General features: G+C 51.4%; 1 protein-coding gene across 2 annotated transcripts in view; it reads left to right on the forward strand.

Annotated features, from left to right (window-relative positions):
- Positions 1-6,575: 6,575 nt before the first annotated feature.
- LMNB1 (lamin B1) overlaps positions 6,576-12,730 on the forward strand; it is a 52,881-nt gene continuing 46,726 nt past the window's right edge. Inside the window, exon 1 of one of the 2 annotated variants that reach the window (XM_002710176.6) lies at positions 6,576-7,316. In XM_002710176.6, coding sequence (XP_002710222.3) covers positions 6,958-7,316 — 359 coding nt within the window. In that variant the 5' untranslated portion in view covers positions 6,576-6,957. Of the gene's footprint in view, positions 7,317-7,923; positions 8,042-12,730 lie in introns of those variants that run through there. The other variant, XM_070076069.2, reaches the window with a different exon arrangement.

Consider the following 12,730-nt stretch of genomic DNA (forward strand, 5'->3'; position numbering starts at 1 on the left):
GGGCAACCGGGACAGAATCCGGTGCCCTGACCGGGACTAGAACCCGGTGTGCTGGCGCCGCCAGGCGGAGGATTAGCCTAGTGAGCCACGGCGCTGGCCTGGCAGGTGCATTTTTAACTTTGTCAGGAGTTGTCAATTTTCTGAAGTAGTTGTATTAGTTTAAACTTCCATCAACAACATATGAAAGCCTCAGCCACCCCTCTACTTAAGATAAATATAAACCAAAGAGGTCTCTATTTACATTTCAGTGTCTTTTCTGTACAGACTTTAACAGAATGTTTGTATTTTTGGTATCATTAAATCCCAAGTACGTGAGTAGCCAAATTGTGGATAATTCTTGCCCAGTTCCCAATATGAAGATTCAAATATGCACAAATACAAGTATTTTGCAGAGACTACAGTCATCTCAGAGGTAGGTATTGTGGCTTCATGGGTTAAGCTGCTGCTTGGGATGCCCACATTCTGTATCAGAGTGCTAGTTTGAGTCTTGCGTCCTCTGTGTCCAATTCTGGCTTTGGTCTGGACCAGCCTTACCTGTTGTGGCCATTTGGGACGTGAACCACACCAGAGAACCTGAGTTCACCTCCCAGCTCCTAGGTTTGGAGTGGCAGCCACCAACATGGGAGACCTACACTGAGTTAGTTACCAGCTGCTGGCTTCGGCCCCTGCCTAGCCCCAGCTGTTGCTGGCATTTGGGGAGTGAACCCACAGATGGTAGCTCTCTTTGGCTCTCTCTGCATTTTTTGTCTTTCTACATCTCAAATAGATAAATAAAAAGTTTTGCTAACGATTCCTTTCTTTACCATAATATGTAACACAATGAAAAAACAAGGGATTGTTGATCAAAATCCACTTCTCTAACCGCTTGACTAATTCCTGTTTAAAGCACCCTCCCCATGGTCTGGTTTAAAATAAAAAGTGCAGCGTAAGGAGATTAGGGATTGCATCTGGGGCTTCCCTCTAAGTCTCCCTGGGGACCGGGGTTGCCGGTTGCAGGCCTACACAGGTGCTGAAGTTCTTCACCAGTTCCTGGAGGCCGGCATTCTTAGAAACCCTGCTCAGACAACATCTTTGTAGCACAGAGACCTGCCAGCACCCTGGTGCTCCTACACTGCTTGCTTCATGCCTTCTTAGGCAGTGGCACTTGGAAGCACAGTTTCTTCATGTTTGTGTTTGCTTGTCTCAAAGCAGAGATCCTATAGCTTCATTATCTTTGCTTGGCACGTGGTAAATGCTCAACTAATGTCCAACACATGCATGGATTAGGGAGTGAGCAAGAGAATGTGGCTCTTTAGGCATGGTAATCCTAAGAGACTTTATCTCAATGTGTTATTTTTGTATGCAAATCTCTGGAAAGTTTTAGGCCAGAAAGGGACTGTCACGTTTAATTCTCTTCTTTCATTTCCATGTGCTTAGATTTTTCAGTTTTCTTCCTAGTACCCCTTTACTCTGCAGGCTTTGAGTGTTTTTCACTCTTCCTGTCCTGCCAGGCTAAGTGGATCCCCAGCTCAGGGTATAGTGGCTCTCAAGCCTGTGGAGCCCTTTCCTTTCTGTCCACAATGCTTCTGCTGAGTCGCCAACAGTTCTGACATCCCCGTGCTGGCCAGGATGCTCAGGTCAGTCTGTGCCTCCCCTGTCCCAGACACTCCTCCTATCTGCTGGCCTTCCTGGCCCCTCCACACCCTTCTTACGGGTCTAGGGAAGGTGTATTTTTCAAGGATCTCTAAAGAAATGGAACCAACAGGATGACAGATACAAAGGAGAGACTTATTTTCTGGTTATACAGGCTGGCAAGTCCAGAACTGAGGGGTTGACCCGCTGGAAACCTTGCAGGAGCTGATGTTGTAGTTCAAGCCCCAAGGCTTTGTGCTGCCCAAATTCCCTTTTTTAAGGGTGGCAGGGAGACGATATCTGTTCTCGCGAGTACTGCAACCAGCCAGATGATACCAACCCGTATCACAGAAGTAACCTACTTTACTCAGTATCTACTGATCCGAAGTTAAACTCATCCCCAAACCCTCTCAAAAACATCCATGATAACATTTGTGGCTTCTGCTCTGCTGCCTCGAGATGGAGTGAAGGGGGCCTTGTGATGAAGCACAAACTGTTTCTTCCGTTGGGTCCTCAATCAAAACCCTCAACTCAGCCAAGTGGTGGGATAAGGGAGCAAGAGTCCCACGGTGCCTCCATCTTCAAACTTCCCTTCTTTCCCCAGTCAGAAGGTTTATATATGGTTGGGAGGTAGGGATGGAAAGATGGTCTCTCTTTGCAAATCTTTCTAATCTTTTCTTAAACCAATCTTACAAGCTGAGAATGGTTTTAGCCCTAGTTTGGCAATGCTGTTCTGGGAGAATGGCACCAGGAGCTGTGATATTGGGAGGAAAATAACTGCATTGACATCTGGTTGAAGATTCATTCTTTCATTTTCCCTACCAACTACACAAAAACGCTGTGTTTTCTTACTCTTTTTTTCCCCCTGCTCTGCTTATCTTGAGCTCAGTTGTAAGGCCTGGAAACTAGCCTTACTTTTTCAGATTAACTCAGAAGACTAGCTTTTACAGGGTAATTTCTAACACCAGATAGGAAAGGCTAGTGTAAAATATGTTCTAGGAAAGTCGAGTCTCACTTCTATAGCTGAAGAATTAAATAAATGAAAATGTTATTGGGAAGGAATAAACATACATCATGATAAATAAATTAAAGACTGATCATGAAAACAGGAAAGCTCTTTGAGCTGGGTTAATCAGCTGAGTAAACCTTACATTTTGACACCAGCCTGCATTTTTATCACTCTGAAGGCAAAGACCCAACTATAGGTTTAAGGTGTATACCTCTGTAAGATTTAAAACAAAAACAAAAACTGGAGGTGCAGGCACTGTGCGTAGTGGGTTTGACCACTGCCTTCAATGCCAGCATCCCATATGCTACTTTCAATCCAGCTCCCTGCTAGGGTGCCTGGGAAAGCAGTGGAGGATGGCCCAAGTCCTTGGGCTCCTGCACCCATGGGGGTAGCTCAGAGGAAGCTCCTAGCTCGTTGCTTCGGATTGACCCAGTTCCAGTTGTTGTGGCCATTTGGGGAATGAACCAGCAGATGAAAGAGCTCTCTCTCTCTTTTACTGCCTCTCTCTCTCTCTGTAACTCTGCTTTTCAAATAAATAAATCTTGAAAAAACAAAAACAAAAACAAAAAACAAAACCTGAGCTGAGCATTTGTGGCACAGCAGGTTGAACCACCCTTTGGTTACCTGTGTCCTATTCTGGAGTGCCTGGTTTGAGTCCTGACTACTCTGGTTCTGATTTAGCTTTCTGTTACTGCATCTAGGAGGTAGCAGATGATGGCTCAAATACTTGATTCCTAGTTACCTGCATAGGAAACCCCAAACGGAAGTCTGGGTCCTGGCTTTGGTCTGGCCCAGCCCTGGTTGTTGAAGGTATTTGAGGAGTGAAGCAGCAGATGGAAGATCTCTAAGACTCTTTCTCTCTTCCTCTTTCTCTGTCACCCTGCCTTTCAAAAAAATAAATATTAAAAAAATCTATTAAAAATTAGATGCGTATTAGTTTTAGAAATACATTAAAGGTATCTAAAATAACTTAGAGTATGACAGTATCTTGACCATGTTTTGGTATAAAATTAAATTAAAATGCAACAATATCAATTCTTTTTCTTTTTGGCTAAGATATAGTAAAATTGAACTACTGAGCTAAAAGAAAACAACTCCACACATCTGGTTTTGCTTAATGTCCAGATCTCAACAAGCATGTCTGGAAAATAATTCTGAGCAGTGTATAGGCCTCAGGTGGCTGTACTATGAGAACCATCCTATGGAAGATGATAAATGTACTTTAAAAACTCCCAGAACCATTTTAAAACAGGGAAATCTGGGGCCCGCAACATGGCGTAAGAGGGTAAAGCCGTTGCCTGTGACACCAGCATCCAATATGGACACCGGTTCCTATGCCTGCTACTCCTATTCCTACCCAGCCCACTGCTAATGGCCTGGGAAAAGCAGCAGAATATGGTCCAAGTGTTTGGGCCCCTGCCACTCATGTGGGAGACCTGGAGAAGCTCCTGGCTCCCAGCTCCAGACCAGCCCAGTCCTGACTGTTGCAGCCATCTGAGGATTGTAGCTATTTCAAAGTAAGCAAATAAATCTAGAAAAAAAAAATACACACACAAAACACACACACACACACAAATCCATTTCTAATCTGATCCAGCTCCCTGCTATGGCCTGAGAAAGTAGTTCAGGATGGCCCAAGTGCTTGGGGCTGGCACCCAAGTGGGAGACACAGATGGAGCTGAGGTTTCTGGTTTTGGTGCCACTGGCTATTGCGACCATTTGGAAGTGAATTAGTGGGTCGGTGTATGTTTTCTGTATCTTTTCCTCTCTCTGTAACTCTGCCTTTCAAATATATTAAGTGCTTAAAAACTAGTAGTAAAACACAAAAATCAAAATCAGACTTGGGAAAGATTCAGCATATTCCACCTTCATGAAATATGATTTACATTTTTATGAAAACTAGAAACGGTATCAGTTTTGCAAACTACGTTAAATGAAACAACCCAGCTATGTGGAAGTTGAAGTATTCATTTCTTTTCATTCATCATTCAGCAAATATGTGTCTACAAGTCAAAAGATACCATTTGGCAATTTCTCTTTTCATTTTATAGCAGCTCCAGCCATTCCATTTGTTAGTGCTATATCCTCAGCTGCCAGCTGTCACCCCCCTCTCCTGGGACCCATGTGGGTTACTGCTCACTTTCAGTCTCTCCTCCCCCTTTCCTTGTCTTACCCCACAACTCCCCCTCCCCCCCAGTTCTAGTCTGTACATCTTCTGTCCAGACATCTTGGATATCCAGTATTTTTGTTACAGATCCAAATGACATAAATAAGGCAAATGTAAATAAGGTGTCCTTATATGGTGAGGTAATTGCGTGTGAGGACGAATATGGAAGAGACAAATAATGGCATGGTATGTGGAGGCTTTGGCAGGGTTACAGGAACGTATGTTCCAACCAATAATCAGGGTATGTGACCTGACAAGTAGCTCAGAGTTTATAGGAGAAGCAAGGCAGGGTATTGCAAAAATGACAGTTATCCTAGTAAATGCCCAAGTACTTTCATCAAACTTATATACTAATGTCACTTTCTAATTCACTGGTGAAAATTCTGGAGCTGATGGGATTTCAGAAAGTATTTGAATGAAGAGGATAACCTTCGAAAGAGTAAGAGAAACAGAAAATGACCATACTCCAAGCGCAGGGCTCGGCAAGGGGAAAGCTGAGAATAAGGGAATTTCAGAAATTGTCTGACGGGCGAGCAACACCGGCGGCCGACGTGAGCATCAGGTCCAATCCCAACTCCTCCACCTCCTATCCAACTTCCTGCTAAACCCGGGCAAGCAGTGGGAGGGGGGCCCAAGCGCCATCCAGATGTGTCCTGGGCTCCAAGGACAGCCTGGGGCCCTCCGCTAATTCTACCGACACATTTCAAGAACGATCCGGGCCGCTCTCGGCCGCAATCATCCAAGCCCACAGCTGCCGCCGGCCAGGCTGTGGGCGATGCACGGGGCCCGGGGGTGCGCGCGCGACAGCTCCGAGGTTAAACCCGGAGCCCACACCCCGGGGCGGCGGCGAGCGCTCTGGGCAGCCTGCACGTCCCAGCAAACGCCAGCCTGCACGTTAACTTTCCTCTCCAATTAGCCGCCACTCCCGTCTCGGGGAGGCTCCTCGTCACAGCCAGAGGTCCGTTCAGCGCGTCCACGGGCTTCTGCCTCTGGCTTCGCAGAAGCGTGGCGAGCGCTCGCGCCGCTCACTCCCAATCTGGTCGTTTCATTCGCCAGCAGTTTTTGATTTCACAACCCCCCTCACACACCCAGGAAACAACGGCACCGGGGCCACCCATCCGCCGCGCGCGCGCGCGCGCGAGGCACGGCTTTCTGAGGTGCTCTCCCGCGGCCTCGGGTTCGGGGCCACACACCGCCTGCTCCTCCGCGGAGAACGGCTCGCACGCACTGGGGGCCCCGGACGCCGGCGCCCGTGACGTAAGCGCTCCGGGCCTGGCCGCCTCCAGAGCGCGGCCGCGGGCCGGGGTGAGATTACGACGCCCGCCGGCCTCTCCGAGTTTCGCCTGTGGCTGTTGGGGACGTTTACATTTGAATTTCCCTGAACCGCCGGCTGTGGGCGGCGGCGCTGACCCGCCCCGGAAACCTCTAGCTCCTTCCCGCCACTCGCAGGGCCGGCCCCTCAGGGGTCCTCGCGGGGCCGAGAAGCGGGTAGTCGCAGGCGCCCCTCCCCGCTAGCCCTCAGCCCAGTACCGGCCGCGCCCAACCCCGCGCGCCGAGCCGACGGTTGCCCGAGGGCCCGATTTTGAATTTCCAGGCCCAGCCCCCGCGCCTCCGGAGTGCGCTGCCCGCTCCCCATTGGCCCGTGCCGGTCACGTGGCAGCGCCTGCGCGTGCCCGCCATGTTGGGGCGAGCGCCGCCGCGGCCCGCTCCCCCTCCGCCCCCCGCGGCTCACTACGGCCCGCCCCTCGCCGCCCGCCTCCCCCGCCCGCCGCTGCGCGCAGCCGGAGAGGAAACAAAGTGCTGCGGGCGGGAGACTCGGCGGCGGCGCGGCGGCGCGGACCCTGCTCGGCCTCCTGGTCACCCTCGCTGTGCGTCTTCCCGCGCGCGCGTGTGTGAGTGCGCGCGCGAGCTCTTCCACGGGGCGTCCCACGGCCAGCCGATCGACCGTCCTCCTCCCGCGGTGCCCTTTGTGCTGTAACGCCGCCGCCGCCGCCATCCCAGGTGCTTCTCCCTGCCTCCCCGCGCCGGCCCCCGCACGCGGAACGCAGGTCGCCCGGCCGCGTGCCTTCGATCCCGGCCTCGTCGCCCCGCCGCCGCCGCCTCCGGGTCCCCGGGCTGCCCCGCGGCTCTGCCACCCCGCTCTCGCCGCCGATCGTCCAGCCCGCCCGCCATGGCGACCGCGACCCCCGTGCCGCCGCGGTCCGGCAGCCGCGCCGGCGCCCCCACCACGCCGCTGAGCCCCACGCGGATGTCGCGGCTGCAGGAGAAGGAGGAGCTGCGCGAGCTCAACGACCGGCTGGCTGTGTACATTGACAAGGTGCGCAGCCTGGAGACGGAGAACAGCGCGCTGCAGCTGCAGGTGACGGAGCGCGAGGAGGTGCGCGGCCGCGAGCTCACCGGCCTCAAGGCGCTCTACGAGACGGAGCTGGCCGACGCGCGCCGCGCGCTCGACGACACGGCCCGCGAGCGCGCCAAGCTGCAGATCGAGCTGGGCAAGTGCAAGGCCGAGCACGACCAGCTGCTGCTCAAGTGAGTGCGCCGGGCGGCCGGCGGGGCGGGAGCTGCGGGGTGGGGGTGGGGGGACAGTGGGGCCCCCCGTGCCTGCGTCTCGGGAGAGGGGAGAGCACGCCTTCGCCTCCGATCCGCGCTGGGATCGCAGAGGGCGGCTCGCGGCGGGGCCGCGGTGCGCGTCTCCAGGTCCCGGATACCCCGCAGGGCGGGGCGCACGGCGCGCCTGGGGCTGCCGGCGAGGCGCTCCCGGCTCCGGACCTCGGACCCTGGCGTGGCCGCGGGAGGCGGCCCCGCGTGCGGGGAGCTGACACCCGGGCGCGCGCTCGCGTGCGCGCCCGTTTCCGGCCGGCCCGAGACAAAGCGTCTGGCGGGGTTGAGGTGCGCGGCGGCCGGCCGGGGAGGACGGGCTGGCCGCCCGGAGAATGAATGAGCTCGGCGCGGGCGGAGGGAGGAAGGGGAGGCGCCGCGGGGGTGGGTCCCGCTTTGGCGCGCTCGGTCTTGGCCCGGTGACATTTCTGCGCTCCTTCTGCGCCTGCCTCGCACGGAGCGGGAAGGGCGGGTTCTGCGCGCGCGCCTGCTGCCGGCTGGCGGCGAGTTGGGTTTCCCCCGGGTGCCCCTGCGCACGGGACTTGCTGGGTTTGCGCCTGTCACGGTCGTCGCCGTGCGAGCGGAGGCCCCCGCCCTGCAGGCTGCAGCCGCCCCCGCTGGCGCTTGCCTGCCCGTGGTGCGGGCGGTTTTTTCAGGTAGAGAGGGGTGCACTGTCCCTCCCGGGGGGGACAGGCCAGGGTCCGTGGAAGCGGGCTGGGCAGCTGGTGTTTGGGCGACGGAGAGCTTGGGATGCGTGCTGAGGGCCTCCGAGTGCTCAGCGTGAGACCCGGGGGCGAACTTGACCGTGCTGCCGACTTTACCTTGACTTTCCCGTGAGCAAAGTGACGTTGCTTGTTGTCAGCAGGCAACAAGTGCTGATGCCACGCTTTAGAGGTTTGCCACGTGTGTGTTCTGAGTTCCCGGCCCATGGCCACTGCCAGTCGAGGTCTCTGGAGGTGCCTGGTTCCGACTTTGACTCCGTTTGTCCCTGTCTGTCCTCTCTGTGTACCCAGAAGAATGTCCCTGTCTCAGTCTGTGTGACTGTGTATTTCTATCTCCCCGTTTTAATCAGATATTTTAAAAGTGGCTCATACAAAAAGGACGTGTTTATGGTAAAAAATTACAGTGTGGACTGTAGCAGAAGGGGAGCTGATACGTTGCAGGAGCAATCACATTTCTTTTTGTTCTTATTTGGGTATTTTGTTACGTAACTCGAAAGTACTCCTAAGCTTATGTTTCTGTGCCTTGGCTTTCCCATTCCTTGGGATGATCTTTTGAAATGTGGGTCAGGTCACTCAAACCATGAGCTCCATCTTCCTTCAGATTTTTTGTTACTGCATTTCCTCAGATGTTAGATGCTATACTGCCTGTAAGATTTAGATTAGGTGTGCATAACACCAAGCGTTGGGGGAGAATCCAGGCCAGCTGTGTAGGATCCTTGCCATCCAACGTCTGTACCAAATGCCAGCGTGTGGCATGAGGTGGGTTCGCAGGGACTTCACGGTGCAGAGGATACAGAGATTACAAGAGCAAGCTGGTACCCGTGTTGCTGGTACTGCAATGTGGAGGTGGCTCACAAGCAGATACGAAGCATGGCAAGGGGTGTGTAGGTTCTGATGGGAGGCCTCTGTGTAAGCTCTCCGCCAGGGCCGCTGAGGACTTTGCACTTAGTTCCAAGGCTGCCACCTGGCTGACAGGAGTTGTAAATGTCGCGAATGGTAAAATGCTTGCTTTTTTAGCAGAGTGCACGAGTGGGAAGAATGTTTTGGACCAGTGGAACAGTGTGTATGATATGATTGGGTTATGCCACTTTTTAGAGGAATGAAAGTGATGCGGGCTGAAAGGGATGATTAAGGTGTTGACAAGCGAAAATAATATTCTCCGAGGTATCCGGCAGTGTTCTGCGAGTTTTTCTTGGGTGTGTGCTGCCCTGCTGTGTGTGTGGTCCCCTCCACGTCTGTGGGTTCTGTCAGCTGATTCAGCCCACTGTCGGTGGGAAATGCTGTTGGACCTGTAACTGCTGCACCTCCACCACATATAAGTAGACTTTTTTCTTTGTCATTATTCCTTGTATAACAACTATTTACCTAGCATTTACATTCTTTTAGATATCATAAGTAATTTAGACTTTATCATTTGATTTGAAAGGCAGCCAGAGGGGCCGGTGCCCTGGCGTAGCAGGTAAAGCCGCTGGCATTCTATTGGCCCAGGTTCAAGTCCAGGCTGCTCCTTTCCCATTCAGCTCCCGGCTAATGCAGCTAGGAAAGCAGCAGAGGGTGGCCTAAGTGCTTGGGCCCCTGCACCCATGTGAAAGACCCGAATGAAACTCCTCGCTCCAGGCTTTGTATTGGTTCAGCTCCGGCTGTTGGCCTTTTGGGGAGTGAACTAGAGGATGGAAGATCTGGTTCTCTCTATTTCTTTTTACTCGGTTCTTTGCCCTTCAAATAAATAAATAAATCTTAAAAAAAGAAAAGAAAGGCAGAAAGTTATCTTTTAGTTTCTTCTCTTTTTTTTAGTATTTTCAGACTGGATGAAAATTTCTTTTTAAAGATTTAGTTATTTATTTGAAAGTCAGAGTTACACAGAGAGAGGAGAGGCAGAGACAGAGAGATCTTCCATCCACTGGTTCACTCCCCAATTGGCCTCAGTGGCCGGAGATGTGCCAATCCGAAGCAGGAGCCAGAAGCTTCTTCCAGGTCTCCCAACGTGGGTGCAGGGGCCCAAGGACTTGGGCCATCTTCTGTTGCTTTCCCAGGCCATAGCAGAGAGCTGGATCGGAAGAGGAGCAGCCAGGACTAGAACCGGAGCCCATATGGGATGCTGGCACTGCAGGCGGTGGCTTTACCCACTACGCCACAGTGCCGGCCCCTATCTTTTAGTTTCTGGTCTACTCCCCAAATGCCCACAACAGCCAGGCCTGGACCAGGCCGAAGCAGGACCCTAGAACTCAGTCCAGGTCTCACACGTGAGTGTCAGGGGTCACCTGCTACCTTCTTAGATGTGCATTAGCAGGAAGTAAGATGGCAAGTATTATAACCAGCACTCCATCCGAGTACTTTGATAAGGGGTGTCATTGCCCCAAGCTGCGACTTAAGTGCTAATCCAAATACTTGCTTTTAAGTACCAAATGCCTGCCCTTAGATATGAGTTAAAGTATACAGGAGGATGTGTATAGGTTATAAGCAAATATACCATGTTATATAAATACCTTGAGTAATGGGGCCCTGAGAACCGTTCCCTGAGAATACCACGGAATGACCATAGCACTGCTTCCTCAAAACGCACCACGTTTAATTTGCCTTATATTAGTACATTTGGTTCCTAAAAAGCCTTTCTTTTCCTGTTCACTAAGGGAAAAAATTTGCTTTCAGCATATCTGTAAACTTTCTGAAGATATTTAATCATGGTATCTGTGACATGTAGCGTGCTTTCTGTCCTGGAGCAGTCTGTTCTTAAAATATGCTACAAGCCAGTTTCCTCTCACATCACATATTTTTCTTTCCTTGGTTTCTTCCTTCATTTTGTAGGAGAACATCTTGAAGTAGCTAAGACAGGATGGAGGTAAAATTTCTCAGTCCTGTGTGTGAGAATAGCTTTGTTTCCGGCTTGATTGATAGTTGGGCTTGGTATAAAACACTGCTTTAAATGTTTTCCTCAGAACTTGAAGATACCATTTTGTTACGTTGTCTTCTGCCATCCATTGTTAATGTAAAATGCAGTGTATTGTTTTACTTTGTTGGTGATTGCTGTATTTTTCCTCCCTGAAAGCTTTTAGGAATTTTCTTCCATCTTGGTTTTCTCATAGGTCTAGTTGTGGATGTTTTATTTATTTACTCAGGAGACAGTGAGAGACAGAAAGAGCAAGCGTGTGTTCGTATGCCGGTTTACTCCCCAGACGCCTGTAGCATCGGGCACAGGGCCGTGCTGCAGCCAGGAGCTGAGAACACAATCCAGGTCTTTGATGTGGGTGGCAGAAGCCCAGTGACTTGAGCCATTACCACTGTCTGCCAAGGTTTGCAGTAGCAGGAGGCTGAGTCAGGAGTTGGAGCCAGGATTGAACTCAGAAAAAGATATGTGCACCCTAATGTGTGTCTTAACCATGAGGCTAAATGCCTGCCCCACTACTGGTAATTGGAAGTTACAGTTTTAAAGTTGAGCTGTGAAATCATGCTTTTAATTCCACAAAATCTTTTTGCATAGGCATTTCCTTTATTCAGCTTGTATTTTAAGCATGTGATATTTCTAATCTAAAGGTGATTTTTAGAGTTTCTCTCTTTTTTTTTTTAACATTTATTTATGTGGTTCACCCCCACGTAGCTGCATGGGCTGGGCTGGGATATGCTGCAGCAGGAACCAGAAGCTTCATCCTGCTCTCGCACATGGGCTGGCCCAGCACGTGGGCCATCTACTGCTGCCTTCACTGTCACATGAACAGGACGCTGGATGGACTCGCATCAGCAGTCCAGGATGGGATGCCAGTGTTGGCAAGTGGCAGCTTAACCTGCTGCCCCCAGCACTGGCCTGTGGTCTTTTTCTTGTTGCTGATTTTTGTCCCGTGATCCTGATTGTCTGCGGTTGGAAGTGAAGGACTGATTTACTGCTGCTGTTGGTCAGGTACCTCCTCCTCCTCTCTTCTGGTCTGGAGAACAGGTCGGGACCTCTTCATAGTTGACTGGGGTGAGCTGTTCTTTAAGCCGTTGTGTGCTAGGCATGGTGAGGAGCAAAGCTGTCCTCTACGTTAGTCCTCCCACTTGTGGCCTGCCTCACTTTCCCAGAAGTGCCCCCTACATCTGTGTTCTGCGTTGTGTACTCTTACCTGCATTTCATCTACGAATTAGTGAATATCTGCTAATAGTCCCTTTTCAGTTCACCTTGGTGCTGTGGGCTCATTCCACCTGGTGCACTTCACTGCCTTCCCGTTAGGACTTGGTGGCAAGCTCAACGCTCCAGTGTAGTGACTCATTTGAGAGTTATGAATAACTCTTGGAAGTCAGTTATTTTTTTAAACAGAAATTGAAGTATAATTTAGAAAATGAAAAAAGGAGAAATATTTTATTGTCTGGGTCCAGAGTTTTCTGGGCATTGTGGTGCACTTTAGGCTTTTGCTTGCGACACCTGCATCCCATGTTAGAGTGGCATGTTAGAGAATCCTGCTTCCAACCCAGATTGCTGCTAATGCATTTTGGAAGGCAGCAGATTATGACCAAATAGCTGGGTCCCTGCTGTGGACACGAGAGACTGGGATGGAGTCTGGGGCTCCTGGCTTCAGATAGCCTAACCCTGGTTATTGCCAGCATTTGGGGAGTGAACCAGTGGATGAAAGATCTTTCTCTCATTCTCTCACT

Source organism: Oryctolagus cuniculus, chromosome 6, assembly GCF_051225735.1.
Source record: "Oryctolagus cuniculus isolate XC-2025 breed Fujian yellow rabbit chromosome 6, ASM5122573v1, whole genome shotgun sequence".
Lineage (NCBI taxonomy): Eukaryota > Metazoa > Chordata > Mammalia > Lagomorpha > Leporidae > Oryctolagus > Oryctolagus cuniculus.